This window comes from Hippopotamus amphibius, chromosome 14 (genome assembly GCF_030028045.1).
Source record: "Hippopotamus amphibius kiboko isolate mHipAmp2 chromosome 14, mHipAmp2.hap2, whole genome shotgun sequence".
Lineage (NCBI taxonomy): Eukaryota > Metazoa > Chordata > Mammalia > Artiodactyla > Hippopotamidae > Hippopotamus > Hippopotamus amphibius.
Genome location: NC_080199.1, coordinates 79,447,294 through 79,466,125, shown reverse-complemented (window position 1 = coordinate 79,466,125; position 18,832 = coordinate 79,447,294). Strand labels below are relative to the sequence as shown.

Below are 18,832 nucleotides of genomic sequence, written 5' to 3'. Positions count from 1 at the left end.
ACGGGCGTCTGGACCGTGGGTACCTGGTCAGGAGAGGCACGCAGTGCTCCGCGGCGATGCGCCCCAGCACGCCCACGCTGGCCAGCTGGTCTGAAAACTGGTCCCGGTCATCTTCCTGAAGCTCACTTATCTCCTCTTCCTCGCGAGAGGCCACGCCATTGGCAGTCTGTTTTTGATGAAAGACATAAAGACCGAGCTGCAACATACCCTCAGCGTGGACGCGAAAAGCAGGGCCGAGCAGGGCCGCGCCGGCAGCCCAGGCAGTTACCAAAAAGGGGGAAACTCGAAGAGAAAGAGGTGGGGTATGACCCCAGCCACCGTCACACGTAAACACAGCCAGTGCACACCTCCCACCCACCTCCCACACCAGAGCATTTAACGCCCGTCACTGAAAAGATCGGACACCTTTAAGATCCACGGTCCTCTGGGTGTCACTTGAGCTAGCAAGACACAGGTGGGGAGCTGAAAACTAAGGAGATGTGAGGTAACTGCAAGCCACCTCCCACAAAACACGGACCTGTTCAGGCTTCTGCTCTCCATCTGATGCTCTCGGCAAGTCCTCTGAAGGAGCTCACCTACGTTTCTAGTATTTATTATATGTGTATGATGTGATAAAACAGACTAGAGAGCCCGTGATGAAAGAGACTTTTAGTTACAATCTGGCTGAAAACTCACCAAGTTTCTGGTGCCGTCGGGAGCAGCCAGGTGGCACTGGATGTACGAATTGAACACCTGCACGGCGTGCTGGGTGAAGAAGCCTTTGTGGAAGTGCTTGTCGTCTTGGACCAGCGTCAGCCAGGACTCCAGCAGCCTGTCGTACGCTTCCATGTACACCATGTCGTCCTTATCCAGCTAAGGGCAAAGCACATTCACAGGACAGAAGGCCCGCGAGTAAGACAGGCACCACCGCAGGCGCCCAGAGCCGCACGGCCACAGAGCTCGCGGTTTACTTTTAACAAAGGCTCCCAATCCCGAATTAGCGACCAGGCTGAGGGAGCTCACCTTGAAATGAACTCTTCAGTCCAAACTCCGCTGGGAACACGTGTGGGCTTTTCATTAAACTTTCTAAGATCTTTCTAACAATCTAAATTCTTAGGCAAACAGGAATTAATGTTTATTTCTGTAAACGACTAGCTGTTCAGTGCTCTGCAGATCATGTGTTTTTCAAACAAAAATAATGTTACCATTTTTCTGTAGTTAAGAACTGTTAGATTAAAATAAGATTAAATGATTATAGAAAAACTGAATGACGATCCTGGCCTCATTAGCATATTTAAGAACGCATGGGGAGAGCTTCACAGATGCTCCTCGGCATCTTGCTGGAAACCAGAACAGCAAGGATGGGCCTTGAGAGAAGCCGGAGGAGGGCACAGAGGAAGGAGGACACTCGCAGAGACCACAGCATGTGTGAGAACCCGTGCGGAAGCCACATGGACGGGGAGCAGACAGACTGGAAGGAGCCGGGCCTGGCTACGACATTCTCTACCATGTACAGGTGGGGTTCTAGAATCACCTCAGAGTAAAGGACTCCGCCCTTTGAGGAGGAAGAGGCCACACTGAGAGACTCCAGGCAGCCCTGCTCACCTTCTCACATGCCAGGAAGAATCCACGTCTGAATTTTGCCATTAATTAGTAATATGGTACATAATTCAATCTTTGTATTTCTTCATCCACAAATTCACTATATAGTGAAATTCTGAAAACTTAGGTGTCAAGCGCTATGTTCAGTGCAAAAACATAACTAACATACTATTCATAGACCGTCAAGTTCAATGCACTGGGAAAAGGTGAGAAGCAGACAAAACACGTGCAGAAAATATACTGCAGGCCAGAAGAGATAAAGATATTCCAGGGTCGGTTTTTAATAATGGCATCTCTTGTAAGTAATTTGTTAAAAATAAAGAAGTAGAGTCTTCAAGCCCTGTGTTCAATCTTAAAAGCTTTTGTTTGGCACAACCACAGTTCCTGACGTTCTGTTAATAGGTAGCAAACCAGGAATACACGAAGTCTGCGTGTCTGGTCTATACGTGGCGTTCTGTTAAGAGCTGGAGAACCAGGAACATGAACGGTCTACAGGTCTGTTCTACAACTTGCTCTCCTGGTTTCCAAAGCAGACAGGACTCATCCTACAAATATACCAACTCTGGAACCTCCAACAGAGAACGCCACCTTAAACTGTTACTCCAGCAATTATCAATGACTCAAAAAAGAAAGTAATGGGAGATCTATTCCAAGTTCTCCAGATTAAGCCGGACCATCAGAATACTACCTCCAGATCATACTATATATATAAGCACCTAAGGAACTGCTTCCAGTGAATGGTGTTTTTATGTCTTTTGCTTTTATTAACCCAGGGAATACAAAGAAAAATTGTCATTCTCTGGGTCAAATGAACCTTTAAATTTTTAAAAAATACTTAAAAGTAATTTTGTGAAAACTTTACATAAGAATAAAGGGAAAGTGAAAAAAACTTCACTAGATAATTTTATTAAGAATTTAAAAATAGCACACTCAAATTTCATTCCTACTTTTCTGGCCTTGAAAGTGTTTATACTGAAAACAGGCAACATTCTTTGAGTGTAACTAAAGAGGGCACATTCCTGTTGGAAACAGCTGATTCTCACCATCACCTGTGTCCTACACAGGTGCCACAAACACTGAATTAGCGAACACTCTGGTCACTGCATTTTTCCCCATGCGCAGGTGGATGGATGGACACGCCACCTTGCTTTACGTGTGTTTCTGTGTTCAGACACCTTATTTCACATTTGTTGTTGACTCACGGCCAGCAGCCTGTTCAACAAGGCTCATGTGACAGGCACATTTTCTCCCTAAGGTGCACCCCAGCCTCCCTGCACTTGGGCACAACACCTGAAGACCATCTGAAACAACAAAATCATCCTATCAGCCTTCACCCTGCAAGAACATCAATATTTTGTGACAAAAGTTTGGAAGACCTCATTTCACACAAAAATGCAAAAATGGAAGGCCTGGAGACGGTGAGAAGGACACCTGTTCATGGTGTGAGGGCGAAAACACAAAGGCAGGGCGCTGCCCAGCTCACCCTCGCTGGGAACAAGCAGGCAGGGCGCGGCAGTTTTCACCACTCTTCACACACACGTCCATGAATAACCACGCAAAGTTCCACAAGTGCTGATTCTGGGGTTGCAGAGGGTTTTTTAAGCAAGGAAGTGAACTTGCAAATATGGAAGCCACAAACAACGAGGACCAACTGTACTTGCAGAATCTAACTCTGGGAGGTTCTAACTTACTACTAATGCTGGCTCTTCTCACTCATGTACCAGGAAACTGCACTACACTTTTTAAAACCTTTACAGCTCATTCAAAATTCTGTTGAAGGACAGCCATATTCCTGGTTCCATAAATGCAGTAAGATATTCATTTAGGTTTATAAATACCAATAAAAATGATCATTTCAATTCTTCATGACACCATTTATTTCCTTCCGACTGTGAACATGCTGCTTTCACCATCCATGCAACGACAAATCACAGTAAGTAAATTCTGCTGCATGAACATCAGATAAAGAAACACTGTCAATATCCTTTAGTAAACTCTAAACTCACACATTACCGGGTGAAGGTTTTCCATGGAATAACTGACTGGATGAGAATGCCATATTTCCTTTTTGTCCTTGGAAATATACTGTTTGCTCATAAATTGTTGAGCTTGAAAAAACTGATCACCTAAAACTCAGTCTCAGATCTCACTTATACTATCAATTTTACCAACATCATTAGAGCTCAGAGTGCTGCTGTCTCTTTACATTCACCTTCTGATTTGTTCTCTCACTGTGAAACATCTTATTCTGACAATTTCCTTCTCTTTGTTACCACGGGCAGAAAATGAAAAATTCTGAATTTCAAATAATATCCAATGAAATCTTAAAAACAACAACAATAAAACATAAAAGATGGTTTCTCAAGACTTCTTGAAAGACTGTGATATATTTCAGAAAATGCAATTTTAGAAAACTGAAAAATGATTAAGAATAGCTATTTATTCTATTTGTGGTGACTATTTCACGACTATACCATTCTTGTAGGTGATTCTATCATTCTTGCATTTTCTTATTCTTTTAGTCTCTTTTTTATTATAGATGGGAGTTGATAAGTAATGGTGAAATACTTAAGATCATGAAATAGCGAAATGCTTCAAGATATAGGAGAAATCAGATCACTAAAATTCCATAATGTGTTTTAGATTTATACTAAGATAATTACATGATAAAAAATGTTCTTTGTGTCCTAAGGTCTCTAAGAAAGAATACCAGTCATGAAAAACTGATGTTTACAATAGTTAGAACTGTTCAAAAAGGAAACTCAAAAGCTAGACCCTGGTGGTCTACTAAGGGTTAAAGGACGATGTAAGAAGGAGCCTATTCAAGCATGATCTGTTGTCATGGGATTGAGGATTCCGTACCATTCGCTACATGAAGCTCTGCACGAGAGTTTTCCTTTTCATTTTACTTATTATTAGGAAACACTCCTTTGAGGAGCAGGTGTGCCTCCTCTTTTGCATGAGACCCTCCTGAGGAAGTGTACCTCCAGCTCCTTCTAAACCTGTATGTACAGACACTACAGCCTGATAGCAAGACTGCTCTTTCTCTCTAGGCTTGACTTTGTACTCTAATCTAATTGTCTTTTGCAAGTTCTAAAAGATTATTTCATTCTAAATGTTCTGTTTATAAGCCACCAGAAATTTTGTATGAAACAGAGAGTTATGAAAAAATAAAATAATCTCTATTATAGTTTTAACGACTATGCTTATCACCTCTGTTCTATCTCTCCAGGACACATGCACTCTTTTAAAGGCTGCCTGATTCACGGAGGAGCAGCTGTGATGGGTACTTACACAGAACAAGTCACCATTTGAGGGTTAACTGAAACTGAACTGATTTAAGAATGTTTACTTAATAGGAGAGTGGCTGGGTGATTGGTGTATGAGAGCACCTGCTGCAGCACTACTGAAAACAGTACAAACAACTGTACTGAACCACTCACTGAACCATTCCCCTAACCTTTTATATTAAAAACACGACTTCTAACAATTGGTGACATAAATTTATCATAATATAAAGGTATTATATGGATCTAGGTGTGAATAAACAGATGCCAAGAAAGCATAAATGATGGACTGGTGGAAAATTTTAACTTCATGTACTGTTTACTTTCACCAATGAGCATATACCAGTTTCACATTAAAACTATATTCTGAAATACTATTAGGAACAAAATTACAAGAAATAGACATATTCCATTCTTAGAAATGTATTACTAGAAAAAATGTATCTTCATATTTGGATCAAGAAACATAAGAAAAAAGAAAACCTAAACAGTCCCATAACTAACTGTTTAAAAATTTTAGTTTAAACTTCCCCAAGAAATGCCAGGCTTAGTAAACTTACAGGTGAGATCTACTGAACCATCAAAAAAACAAAACAAAAATAACCAATCTTATACAAACTGACCCAGAGAGAGAGGAAAAGAGAATGAGTGGACACTGATGTAACCCTGATACCAGCAAACCCAGCCAGTCACACGAGGCCAGGACACATGGCCAAGCCGGGTGCAACTGGAAACTGCCCAGAAATGCAAGGGCAATTTTTTTTTTTAATTTTATTTATTTATTTATTATTTTGGGGGGAGTAAGGGCAATTTTAAGATTAGAAAAATCTATAAAACCAATTTCTCACACTAACAGATTAAGTAGAAACATAGTTAATAATATTCAATACTCAATCATGTTTGAAAAATCTATTAGCTGGGACTTCCCTGGTGGCGCAGTGATTAAGGATTTGCCTGCCAATGCAGGGGACATGGGTTCCATCCCTGGTCCAGGAAGATCCGACATGCCGAGGAGCAACTAAGCCCATGTGCCACAACTACTGATCCCGCATGCCGCAACCACTGAAGCCCACTCTCCTGGAGCCCGTGCTCCACAACAAGAGAAGCCACTGCAATAAGAAGCCTGTGCACTGAAACGAAGAGTAGCCCCTACTCGCCACAACTAAAGAAAGCCCGTGCACAGCCATGAAAACCCAGCTCAGCCAAAAATAAAAATTAAATTAAATTAAATAATTAAAACAAAAATCTATTAGCGGTTCTGATAAAGGAAAGCTCAAAATTTTAGCAAGCATTACTCCTAACATGAGCCACTTGTATTCAACACTGCACCACAGGAAAAGGAAACGCATCACACAACAAGCACCAGACGCACACACTGCGAAGACTGAAAAGAAGCAAGACTGTTATTATTCAGATGATACGATGGTCCACAGAAGACTAAAAAGACTCTAGAGACAAACTGTTAGGATCAATAAGAATTTTGCAAAATTAGTAAATATCAGATCAACATACAAACGCCAACTTCACTTCTCTATGCCAGCAACTATCTCAGAAATGAGGTTTAGGGACTTCCCTGGTGGTCCAGTGGTTAAGAATCCTCCTTATAATGCAGGGGATGCAGGTTTGATCCCTGGTTGGGGAACTAAGACCCCACACGCTGCTGGGCAACTACTGAGCCCATGTGCTCTGGAGCCCACATGCCACAACTAGAGAAGCCCACACACTGCAATGAAGAGCATGTGTGCCGCAAGGAAGACTCAGCGCAGCCAAAATTAAAAAAAACAAAAAACAAAAAAAAAAAACAAGAGGTTTACTAAAGATACTATTTGTAATAGTAACAAAAATAAAAGGTACTAAAGAAAAATTTGTTCCTTTATCAAAAGATAATAAATTAGACCTAAATTTGTATACAGAAACCACATTTATGGATAGAGTTAACACAGTAGAGAGATCCATTCTTCACTAAAGAATCCCTATAAATCCCAGGCACAATCCAATTTGAAAAACTGACAAAATTTATATAAAAGAATAAAAAGCGAAACATATCCAAGATTCCTTCTGAAAATCTGGAGGGGGTGGGGGATGGGGTAGGAATTGATACCCCTTAAAACTAAGCAAAATGTAGGTGCAAAAATAGACTAACTGACCAATGGAAGTGATTAGTGAGCTCAGGGAAGATCCACTGGTATGTGAACACTAGACATATGACGGTAACAGTCCTACAAATCACTGCATGTTGACAGCAGCAAAGGAAACCAGCAACAAAGCAAAAACACAACCTAACACGTGGGGAAAAATATCTGCAAACCACATATTTAATAAGGGGTTAATATCCAAAATATGTAAGAAACTCTTGCCACTCAATAGCAAAACAAACAAACAACAACAACAAAAAACATTAAAGAAACAGATTAAGAATCTGATTAAGGGACTTCCTTGGTGGCGCAATGCTTAAGAATCCACCTGCCAGTGCAGGGGACACGGGTTCGATCCCTGGGCCAGGAAGACCCCACACGTCGTGAAGCCTGTGCGCCACAACTACTGAGCCCGCGTGCTGCAACTACTGAAGCCTGTGCACAACAAGAGCAGCCACCATAACGAGAAGCCCGAGCACCACAGCGAGAAGCAGCCCCCGTACCACAAGTAGAGAGAGCCCGTGCACAGTAACCAAGACCCAACACAGCCAAAAAAAATTAAAATAAAGAAACAGATAAATTCTTTTAAAAAAAAGAATCTGATTAAGGCTAGGAGCTCAAGATGGTAGAAGAGAAGAGTGTGGCGCTCACCCCCTCCCATAAATACATTAAAACCACACCTAGGGCTTCCTAGGTGGTGCAGTGGTTAAGACTCCGCCTGCCAATGCAGGGGACACGAGTTCGATCCCTGGTCCAGGAAGATCCCACATGCTGTGGAGCAACAAAGCCCATGTGCCACAACTACTGAGCCTGTGCTTTAGAGCCCGTGAGCCACAACTATTGAGCCCATGTGCCGCAACTACTGAAGCCCACACGCCTAGAGCCCGTGCTCAGCAACAAGAGAAGCCATGGCAGTGAGGAGCCCGCGCACCACAGTGAAGAGTAGCCCCTGCTCATCACAACTAGAAGAAAGCCCACACACAGCAAAAAAGACCCAACACAGCCAATAATATATAAACAAATAAATAAATTAAAAAAAAAAAAACCACACACCTACATGTGGAACAATTCTCCAAGCACACCCCCCGAATGCTGGCAGAAGACTGCAGACAACCAAAACTGCAAGGAAGATCATCACGTAGGCGGGTAGGACAAAAGAAGAAAAAAAAATAAAAAGGAACTGGGATGGGACCTGCGCCTCTGGGAGGGAACTGTGAGAAGGAAAGGCACCCTCATCCTGGGAGCCCCTTCACCAGCGCGGAGGTGAGCAGGGACAGATGTGGGCTTCAGAGGCTGGCAGGAGAGCACGGCAGCTGGACCGTGGCAGGCAGGACAGAGAGGTGCACTGAGGGTCCTGGCCACCTCCCTGCAGTCTCCAGTCCTAGATGCACCTGCTGGTGCAGGCGGGGGCTGGGGGCTGAGCTCGGGCTTCAGAGGACAGACTCAGGGAGGGGACTGGGGTTGGCTGTGCAGAGACAGCCTGAAGGGGCCAGGGTGTGTGTGCTGGAGTGACCCCAGGTCCACACAGAAGCCCCATTGTTAGTGCCCATGAAGGGTGGGCCAGGGCCACCACAGCAGCCTCATAAAGTGATGAATGAACTCAGCAGGGTAGCAGGATACAAGATTAACACACAGAAACTGGCTGCATTTCTTTACACTGATAATGAAATATCAGAAAGAGAAAGTTAAAAAAAAACCCTTTGAGGGGCTTCTCTGGTAGCACAGTGGTTAAAAATCCACCTGCCAATGCAGGGGACACGGGTTCGAGCCCTGGTCTGGGAAGATCCCACATGCCGCAGAGCAACTAAGTCTGTGTGCCACAACTACTGAGCCTGCACTCTAGAGTCTGTGAGTCACAATTAATGAGCCCACATGCTGCAACCCCTGAAGCCCTCGCGCCTACAGCTCATGCTCCGCGACATCTCTCACTGCACTGAGAAGCCCGTGCACCGCAAAGAAGAGTAGTCCCTGCTCAATGCAACTAGAGAAAGCCCATGTGCAGTATCGAAGACCTAGCACAACCAATAAATAAAATAAATAAAAATTTTTAAATTCTTTAAAACAAACAAACAAAACCCTTTTAAAATCACATCCAAAAAAATAAAATACTTAGGAATAAACCTAACCAAGGAGGTGAAAGACTTACATACTGAGAACTATAAAAAGTTGATAAAGGAAACTAAAGATGATACAAAGAAATGAAAAGACATCCCATCCTCTTGGACTGGAAGAATTAATATTGTTAAAATGGCCATACTACCCAAAGCAATCTACAGATTCAATGCAATCCTCATCAAACTACACATGACATTTTTCACAGAACTAGAACAAATAATTTTAAAAATTTATATGGCATCACAAAAGACCCTCAGTTGCCAAAGCAATTCTAAGGAAAAAGAACAAAGCTGGAGGCATAACCCACTCAGACTTCAGACAATACTACAAAGCTACAGTAATCAAAACAGTGTGGTATTGGCACAAAACCAGACGCACAGATCAATGGAAGAGAATAGAGAGCCCAGACATGTGCTGGGAAAGTTGGCCAGCTGGGTGTAAATTACTGAAGTTAGAATACACCCTCACACCATGCACAAAAATAAACTCAAATGGCTTAAAGACATTACAAAACATGACACCATAAAACTCCTAGAAGAGAGCACAGGCAAAACATTCTCTAACAGGGACTTCCCTGGTGGTCCAGTGGTTAAGAATCCTCCTTCCAATGCAGGGAACATGGGTTTGATCCCTGGTCAGGGAACTAAGATCCCACATGCCTCAGGGTAACTACTGAGCTTACATGCCACAACTAGAGAGAAACCCGTGTACCACAACAAGGAGCCCGTGCACTATAACCAAAGATTTTGCATGCTGCAACTAAGACCAGACACAGCCCAAAATAAATAAATAAATACTTTTAAAAAACCAAAATTTTAAAAAAATAAAACATTCTCTGACATAGACCATAGCAGTGTTTTCTTAGGTCAGTCTCCCAAGGCAGTAAAAATAAAAGCGAAAATAAACAAATGGGACCTAATCAAACTTGTAAGCTTTTGCATAGCACAGGAAACCATAAACAAAATGAAAAGACAACCTACAGACTGGGAAAAAAATATTTGCAAACAATGCAGCTGACAAGGGTTTAATTTCCAAAATGCGTAAAAAGCTCAAACGATTCAATAACAACAACAAACAATCCAGTCAAAAAAAAAAAATGAGCGGAAGACCTAAACAGTCATTTCTTTAAAGAAGACACACATCTGTGGCCAACAGGCACATGAAAAAATGCTCAACATCACTAATTACTAGAGAAATGCAAGTCAAAACCACAATGAGGTGTCACCTCCCACCGGTGGGAATGGCCATCATTAAAAAGTCTACAAATAACAAATGCTGGAGAGGGTGTGGAGAAAAGGGAACCTTCCTGCACTGTTGGTGGGAACGTAAGCTGGTGCAGCCACTATGGAGAACAGCATGGAGGTCCCTTAAAAACTGAAAATAGGGAATTCCCTAGCAGTCCAGTGGTTAGGACTCCACACCTTCACTGCCGAGGGCCGGGTTCAATTCCTGGTCAAGAACTAGGATTCTGCAAGCCACGCAGAGCAACGCAGCCAATCAATCAATCAATAAGAAATACAGTTTGCTATATGATTCAGCAATCCCACTACTGGGCACATATCCAGAAAAGACAAAAACTCTAATTTGAAAAGATACATGCACCCCAGTGTTCACAGCAGCACTATTTACAACAGCCAAGACATGGAAGCAACCTGAATGTCCATCAACAGATGAATGGATAAAGAAGATGTGGTATACACACACACACACAAATGGAATGCGACTCAGCCATAAAAAAGAGTGAAATAATGTCATCTGCAGCAACATGGATGGACCTAGAGATGATCATACTAAGTGAAGTCAGTCAGACGGAGCAAGACAAATGTCACAGGACATCACTTACCTGTGGAATCTAGAATATGAAACAAATGAACTTATTTACAAAGCAGAAACAGACTCACAGACATAGAAAACAAACTTATGGTTACCAAAGGGGAAGGGAGGGAGAGAGGGTTAAGTTAGGAGTTTGGGACTAGCAGATACAAATCACTATAAATAAAGTAGATAAACAACAAGGTCTTACTGCACAGCACAAGGAACTATATTCAGTACCTTGTAATAAACCATAATGGCGTACACTTTGCTGTACACCAGAAACTAACATAATGTAAATCAACTATACTTCAATTAAAAAATAAATTTAAGGGCTTCCTAGGTGGCGCAGTGGTTAAGAATCCGCCTGCCAATGCAGGGGACACAGGTTCGATCCCTGCTCCAGGAAGATCCCACATGCCACGGAGCAACTAAGCCCGTGTGCCAAAAAAAACAAACAAACAAAAATAAATAAATAAAAAATAAATTTAAAAAAAGGAATCTGATTAAAACCTGGGCAGAGGCCCCAAAGAGACATTTTTCCAAAAAAGATATACAAATGGCCAACAGGTACATGAAAGATGCTAACATCACTAATCATCAGTAAGACGCAAATCAAAGCCACAATGAGAGATCATCTCACACCTGTTAGACTGGCCACCATCACAAAGACAAAGGATAACAAGTGCTGGTGAAAATGTGGAGAAAACAGAAGCCTTGTGCATTGTTGATGGGATTGAAATTGGTGCAGCCACTATGGAAAACAGTGTGGAAGTTCTTCAAAAAATTAAAAATTGAACTGCCATATGATCTAGCAATTTCACTTTGGGGTATTTTCCAAAGGAGACAAAAACACTAACTTAAAAAGATACACGCACCCCCATGTGCACTGCAGTGTTATTTACAAGAGCCAAGACACGGCAGCAACCTGAGTGTCCATGGACGGACGGATGAGTAAAGAAACTGTGGTGTACGTAACAACGGAACATAATTCAGCCATAAGAAAATGAGGAAATCCCACCATCTGTGACAACATGGGTGGGCCTTGAGGGCATTCTGCTAAGGGAAGGAGTCAGACAGAGAGACAACTATTGCATGACCTCACTCGTATGTGGAATCCTGAGAGAGCAGACTTGGGGTCACCAGAGGTGGGGGCGTGGGGGAGGGAAACTGGAGGACGGTCGTCAACAGGTACCAACTCGCAGTCACACGACACCTAAGTTCTGGGGACGTAATGCACACATGGTGACGACAGCTGCCGCTCTGTGTGGCGCACAGGAAAGCTGTTCGGAGAGAAGTCCTTGACAGTCCTCACCACAAGGAGAAAACGTTTTCTTTTTTCTTACTGCGTCTATGAGAGGACGGATGTTGATGAAACCCATTCTGGTAACCATTTCACAATACCTGTCAATCAAACTCCGCGAGCGCAACCCAGGACGACGCTGCCGCCCTAGCCTCGTACGGTGATGCAAGTGAATTACTTCTCAATAAAGCTGGGGGCAAGAAGGAAGAGGAAACACAAATATAAATGAACGTATGTGTGTATGTTGCTGGAAAAACCTGTTATCCATATGGGGAAAAATGAAATTGGATTTCGTACTCGATACCATATTCAAAAGTAAACTCTAAGATGGTAACGTCATGAAAGGCAAACTTTGAAGGCATTTAGAAGAAAACACCAGAAGGTGTCTGAAACAGGAAACTAATAAAGAAAATTATAAAAGAAATGTCAGTACCTTCATCTGACAGTGACAACGGCACTGAGATGAAGGACATTTGTCCATTAAATACACCATCAAGTCTAAGTGCTAGAGTGTCCACGACTGGCCCCTGGAGCAGAAAAGGGACATGGGTGGAAAAATGGTTAAATCCAAATAAAGCCTACATATCAGCTAATCAAAATGAACCAATGTTAACTGCTCAGTTTTAATAAATGTACCGAAGTTATACACGATGGTAATATTAGGGGAAATGAGGCATGCGGGGACACTGTACTAGCTTTGCAACTTCTCTGTAAATCTAAAAGTATTCCAGATTAAAAAAAAAAAAAAATACCATCAGGTGAAAACAGGAGCCACAAAACTAGGAGAAGACCTCTGCAGCACAAATAAACCAATAAGAACTCAGCGTGCAGAATATATAAAGGGTTTCTTCAAATCAGCAAGGAGAACACAACCTGATAGGAAAATGGGCAACAGAGGAAACCAGCATTTTATACGAGTGATCATGGGAACTGTGCACTGATACCTATGAAAAGATGCTCAGTGTTATCAGTACCTGGGAAAGCAAGTTAAGATCACATTTTATATCGTGAGTCTGGCAGAAGCTGTGCCGGTGAATACGCAGGTCAACGGGAACGCGGACACCACCATGAGCACAGAGTCCAATCACGTGAGCAAACAATGGGGAACTATCTTTTTTTTAAATTCATTTTATTTATTTAGCTGCACTGGGTCTTAGCTGTGGCATATGGGATCTTCAGTTGTGGCATGCGAACCCTTAGTTGCAGCATGCAGCATCTAGTTCGGTGACCAGGGATTGAACCCGGGCTCCTGCATTGGGAGCGTGGAGTCTTAGCCACTGGACCACCAGGGACGTCCTGGGAAACTATCTTTGAAAACAGAACATTGCATAGCCTATTATTCAAAACTTCCATTCTGAGGTTTAGACCTTAGGAAACGCTCACAAAGATGTGCTAGGAAACACGTTAAAGAACGTTTACTTTAACACCCTACCGGCAGAAAAAGGAAACCCGAAAGTTCCTTTACAGCAGAACCGGAAAACAAAGCGTGGTATAATCTTCACACAATGACACTGCTTACGCGTATCAATGATAAAATTCAGCACAGAGGCCACCTCTCCTGTGGAGGCGGCAGAGGGGAACCCGCTAGCGAGGGAGTGGACAGCACGCCAGTCACAGCAACCTTGGGACCAGGAATGCTCTTGAGCTGGGCCGGGGGCTCGCCCACCGTCATTTTATTAGCTGCTTTATCTACTGTCTGTACCATGTGTGATACAATGAAGTCATCAATGCTGGTTCTGAGGACTGGAGAAAGGGCACACAGGATGCCAGGGAAGTGCTCCCTCTGCTCCCAGCACCGGCGGCGGCGGCTGGATGTGTGCCTTCAGCAGAAGCACCGACGCCAGAGCTAAGTCCTGGAACGGGAGGGGAATAAGACAGTTTCTGCCCAGAGAAACATCTGTGGCCCGTTTACATACTTAAAGCATGTGCTTTGCAGAAATCATTTGTTAAGTCTTAGCAGTTTACCTTGCCAAAACAAACAGACTGGTAACATTATCGTAAGAGGAACCGCATCCTCTGACCCCACCTCTCAGAAGGAAGCAGCCGAGCACTTCCAAGAACTCTCTCTGCTGTTCCTCAGCACACGTACGGCGCATACTCACCAGGGTTTAATCACTCAGATACAGAAAAGTACACACAAAATGGAAAAGCCTTACGAGCCTTTCACTATTGGAAGAGTGTTCCACGATCCCTCCCATAAAGCCCTGATATGAGACAAAACAGGAGCTCACAGCGGACCACCAGAGCCCCTGCTCGCTGCGTGGTGATTTAAAAGAAGAACTGCAAACTCGTACAGAGCCTTCTGTTCCACTTGGAAACCAATACAAGTAACTCATCGGGCAAAGTGGGAGAAATCTGGCTGATGACAATTGGCAGCTAAACCTTTCAGCCTAAACACAGAGAACTGAAAGCCAGCCGAGCACTCGTCGCTAATACCTTGGACCTGCTCCACAGCCCCTCTGGCCAACACCCAGCCGCCAGGCCGGAGCACATGCCCGGAGAAGACGAGGGCCCCCGCCAGACGCTCTGCTCGCGCCCGGGGTATCTCGGGCCTGCTGCCAGGAGGGCGTTAGAGAGGGGCGCGGCACTTAGGAGGCTACGTGACCCCACTTTACTCCATGTGGGGATGCCGGGTGGAGAAGGTAATCAAAACACGACATCAGCACTGACATGTCAACGCCTGTAATTAACCTGCGAGTGTACAGGGGGTGAACCTGCCGCTCTTCAGCCAGAGAGATCTGCGTTTGTGTCTGGTGACTGTCTGCACGTACAGAAGCAGTGGTTCATTTTGTTTAGGAGCACGGTGCCAAACGGAGCCTGGGAAAGACAACTTCCAGTATGTGAATCTGCTCCCTTGTAAACACTGATCTAAATTTCAGATTAAAATCTAACATTACTGCATGAGTCCAACTATACGACGTTCTGGAAAAGGCCAAACTATGGAGACAATAAGAAGACCAGTGGCTTCCAGGGGCTGGGTGGGGGCGTGAAGCTCAGGGACATTCAGGGCAGTGGAACTATTCCGCACGAGACCGTAACGGCGGATGCATGTCATTACACACGTGTCCAAACCCACGGAGTGCACAACGCAGAGTGAAGCCTGACGCAGACCACGGACTTGGGGTGAGGAGTACGCGTCAGTGCAGGTCACCGACTGTGACACACGCACCCTCTGGCACGGACGCTGATGGCGGGGGACGCTGTGGGGGGGGGGGGGATGGGAACTCCGTATTTTCACTCAATTTTACTGTGAATCTAAAACTGCTCTAAAAAAATAAAGTGTGTGTATGTGTCCCTAACGTGCGACACTGTAAGAGTACACAAGGTAAACCTCGCGCTACAGGACTTCCAATATCTGTTATGCTGCAAAGAATTCCAACAGATTTCTTTTCACAAACAGCAAATAACCAACGTGACAACTGCAGATCATTTCTGCGAAACTGGAGAGCTCTTTCTTTGACCACGGGTGTTATCTTTATATGTAAACATAAGCGACAGGCGTCCGTTAAGGAAAGCACCATGACTCACAGACAAAAAAGCTGCAGGAAGGTGGGCGTGGGCGTGGCTCGCACAGGGAACTGGAACGTCGGGTCTCTGAGGACTACCCCTGTGCAACTCTGCGTTTCCTGCTTACAGCCTGGGGCTGCTCTCCCGCTCTCACAGGACTTGGGAATGGAGGCAAACTGAAGCATCGGAGGTGGCAGCGGGTGGGGAAGGAGCCAGCAGCACTGGCCGCGCTTCCCACGCAGCGCTCATCGGCAGATATGATACAAAACCACCGCGCAGAAAGAACTCTGCACAACACAAACCGTGCTTCCAACCCCCTGCAGAGGGGAGACCTGCAGGTAAGCGGAGGGGGCAAGGGCCTATCAATACACTGTTTCTTACTCTGCATGGCTGGCACAGCTGTTCATCTCAATAGTCTTCACAATGTTTCCATACATAAAGTTTTTACTTTAGATGAAAAAACTATTTCACAGTAAGTTTAAAATTTACAGGCATTGCCTTAACCCCCAAGTCCAATGACAGGTCAAATAATACACGTACTGCATGGTATAAAAGAATAAGAAAGGACAGATGAAAGATTAAAGACTGAAAGAATTGTAGTATTTTACGCCGTTATTCATCTGCTACAAATACTTTCCTAGTGTAGCATCACATAAAGCAAAAATGTGAATACAGAGAAAAATCACAGTAATGTCACAAACAGAACGTCATGAGCTCTCCATTTTAAAAAGAATTTATGAGTCTTTGAATGTCAAAAACAAAATAAATTAATTCATTCTCTCATTTTTTTTCCTAGCCAGTCCTGATAGTGCAGAATTAATGTGACTCCAGAGCACCTATGCAGCTGACAGTATTCCTGGCTTCTGAAATCCCCAAGAGAAATTGATTTAGTGGACAAGCACTGCAGCTGTTAGAAAACTCCTATAAATAGATCACTTAAAAAAAAAAATCGACTCCCACAAAAACACCAAGATTCTGAATTGTAATTTTCAGAGTTTTTAAATGTCACACTGCTAGATTAACATAACTTTTTCCTTTTGGAAACAAAGATGAATTTCCGAATTCTTGATTCTAAAGAATGTGTACTCATCAAACCCCGTGCCTGGCACACGGCAGGCGCTGGTGCACACTCGCAGCACTGAACCGACCCCGCAGCACTCCCAAGGGGCCAGCACCACCGGGACCCACCGCCTTGCCTGAGGCAGGAGGGCCTTCTCTTTCCACCTCACTCTTCCGTTCATTTTTGAAACCCTGGCCCAGTAGGTCTGGTTATGTTTCGAATGCTAGTCTCGAAAGCAACACAAAGGTTACTATAGGGAACCGCAGCTATGACAGTAAATAGGTTTTATTAAATCCACCACATTCTCTCTCAAGTGCAAGAATTCTGTGACACAAACAATGGTTCTGCACCAGGGCTGGAAGCAGACTGAAAAATCTGAGCTGACTCATACACAAGTCAGGAAACACGGCATGAGAAAATTAAAATCCGACAAGAATGAAATAAAAATTGAATTATTTTAAGGACTTCTTTTAATAAGAATCTGTACTTAAGTTGTAACAGTAACCAATTTTCTTTCAAATATCCTAAACAGAGCTAAAGCCACTGTTAGTATTAAAAAGAAGCATCCTCTAAATGTGCAAGGTTGCTCATGCATCTCATTTAATTCTTCTCTGATCAACACGCGGAGGAAACAAGTGCACACGTGCAGCTGGACTAGCATCTGCGCCTTCCTCCCCGGCCAGCAGACGCTGGGCAGGGCGGCTGGTACGGCTTCCCAAACCACCCCATCCTCCCAGGCGTTAAGGCGCAGCGTCGACCACACATCTGTGCCACGCTGACACCACCATTCCAGAAAGCCAGTTATTCCCCCTCATGACTGAAATACCCCCAAACTCCTGCTTCCCACATCTCAGTTTTTAACTTGGCTTCAATGTACTTCTTTCACCACGTCTCCTCTCCACAAAGCTGTCCATTGAGCTGGAGAAACTAGATCATGAGTTAAGAATGCCGAACTCTAAAATGCACCTACTCATGTAGGAAACTGCCAAAATTCTTTTACTGCAGCACATTCTATAATGGACTTCCCAACAACTTCATCAAGATAGTTCTTCTCTACTACCTTATCCTGCTGGTCTTGAGGTGAGGGTACAAAGGTACTAAAATTAAATGTTAAGTTCTTCCTCTGTAAAGTTTACTACCATCACCTCCTTTACTTATCCAACACACACACATGCGCACACACACACAGAGTCTTCAGAGTTTAAGGTCCACGATGGCTGTTCTGTTCAGTTAACACGTTATGCGGCTTCTGGCTGAAGAACCTACTGGGGGCTAAGCTTAAAATTTTTCTACTGACAAAAGAAACCAAGAAACAAACTACACTCAAGCCACATTCTCTTCAAATTTCATGGAATCAATTCAAATGCATATACTAGTATTACAAATATTTTATAAAATAGTTGACATAATATGAACTATTATTTTGTTAGGATTCTACTTTTTAAAAAGGCAATAATTTCATCTTCTAATCATTCTTCTTACCTCTTCAGTCTAGCAATAGACAAAATTTTGATTTCTGGGGTACAATGAAAAAATTCTTAGCGTCAGGAAGCCTAAAGTAACACAATGATAACAGCCAACAGAACAAAGTGGCTGAAGGCTGGAGTTGCTCCTTTTGAGCACAGACGTTCAGGCCACCGCAAGTTGAGGGCAGTCACAAATGACAGCCTCTTCACACACACAATACAGCCACCAAGCAGGGACATGGTTCATAAACACACAGTAGTATCAAGAAATTCTCTTCCTGGACTTCCCTCATGGCCCAGTGGTGAAGAATCCGCCTGCCAATGCAGGGGACACGGGTTCTATCCCTGGTCTGGGAAGTTCCCACATGCCGCGGAGCAACGAAGCCGGTGTGCCACAACTACTGAGCCTGAGCTCTAGCCCGCAAGCCACAACTAGAGAAAGCCCGCATGCAGCAATGAAAACACAAGCACAGCCATAAATAAATAAATACATTTTTTAAAAAAAAAGAATTTTTCTTCCCACGAAGAGGCTTTTTTTTTCCTTGCTACAGCAACATAATCACCAT

General features: G+C 43.7%; 1 protein-coding gene across 4 annotated transcripts in view; it reads right to left on the bottom strand.

Annotated features, from left to right (window-relative positions):
- The window catches only part of XPO4 (exportin 4), a 106,824-nt gene that overhangs the window by 23,802 nt on the left and 64,190 nt on the right, over positions 1 to 18,832 (bottom strand). For all 4 annotated transcript variants that reach the window (XM_057706959.1, XM_057706962.1, XM_057706961.1 and 1 more), the window contains 2 exons: positions 676 to 852; positions 24 to 166 (listed from right to left, as the gene is read on the bottom strand). In XM_057706959.1, the coding sequence (XP_057562942.1) occupies positions 24 to 166; positions 676 to 852 (320 nt within the window). The remainder of the gene's footprint in view (positions 1 to 23; positions 167 to 675; positions 853 to 18,832) is intronic.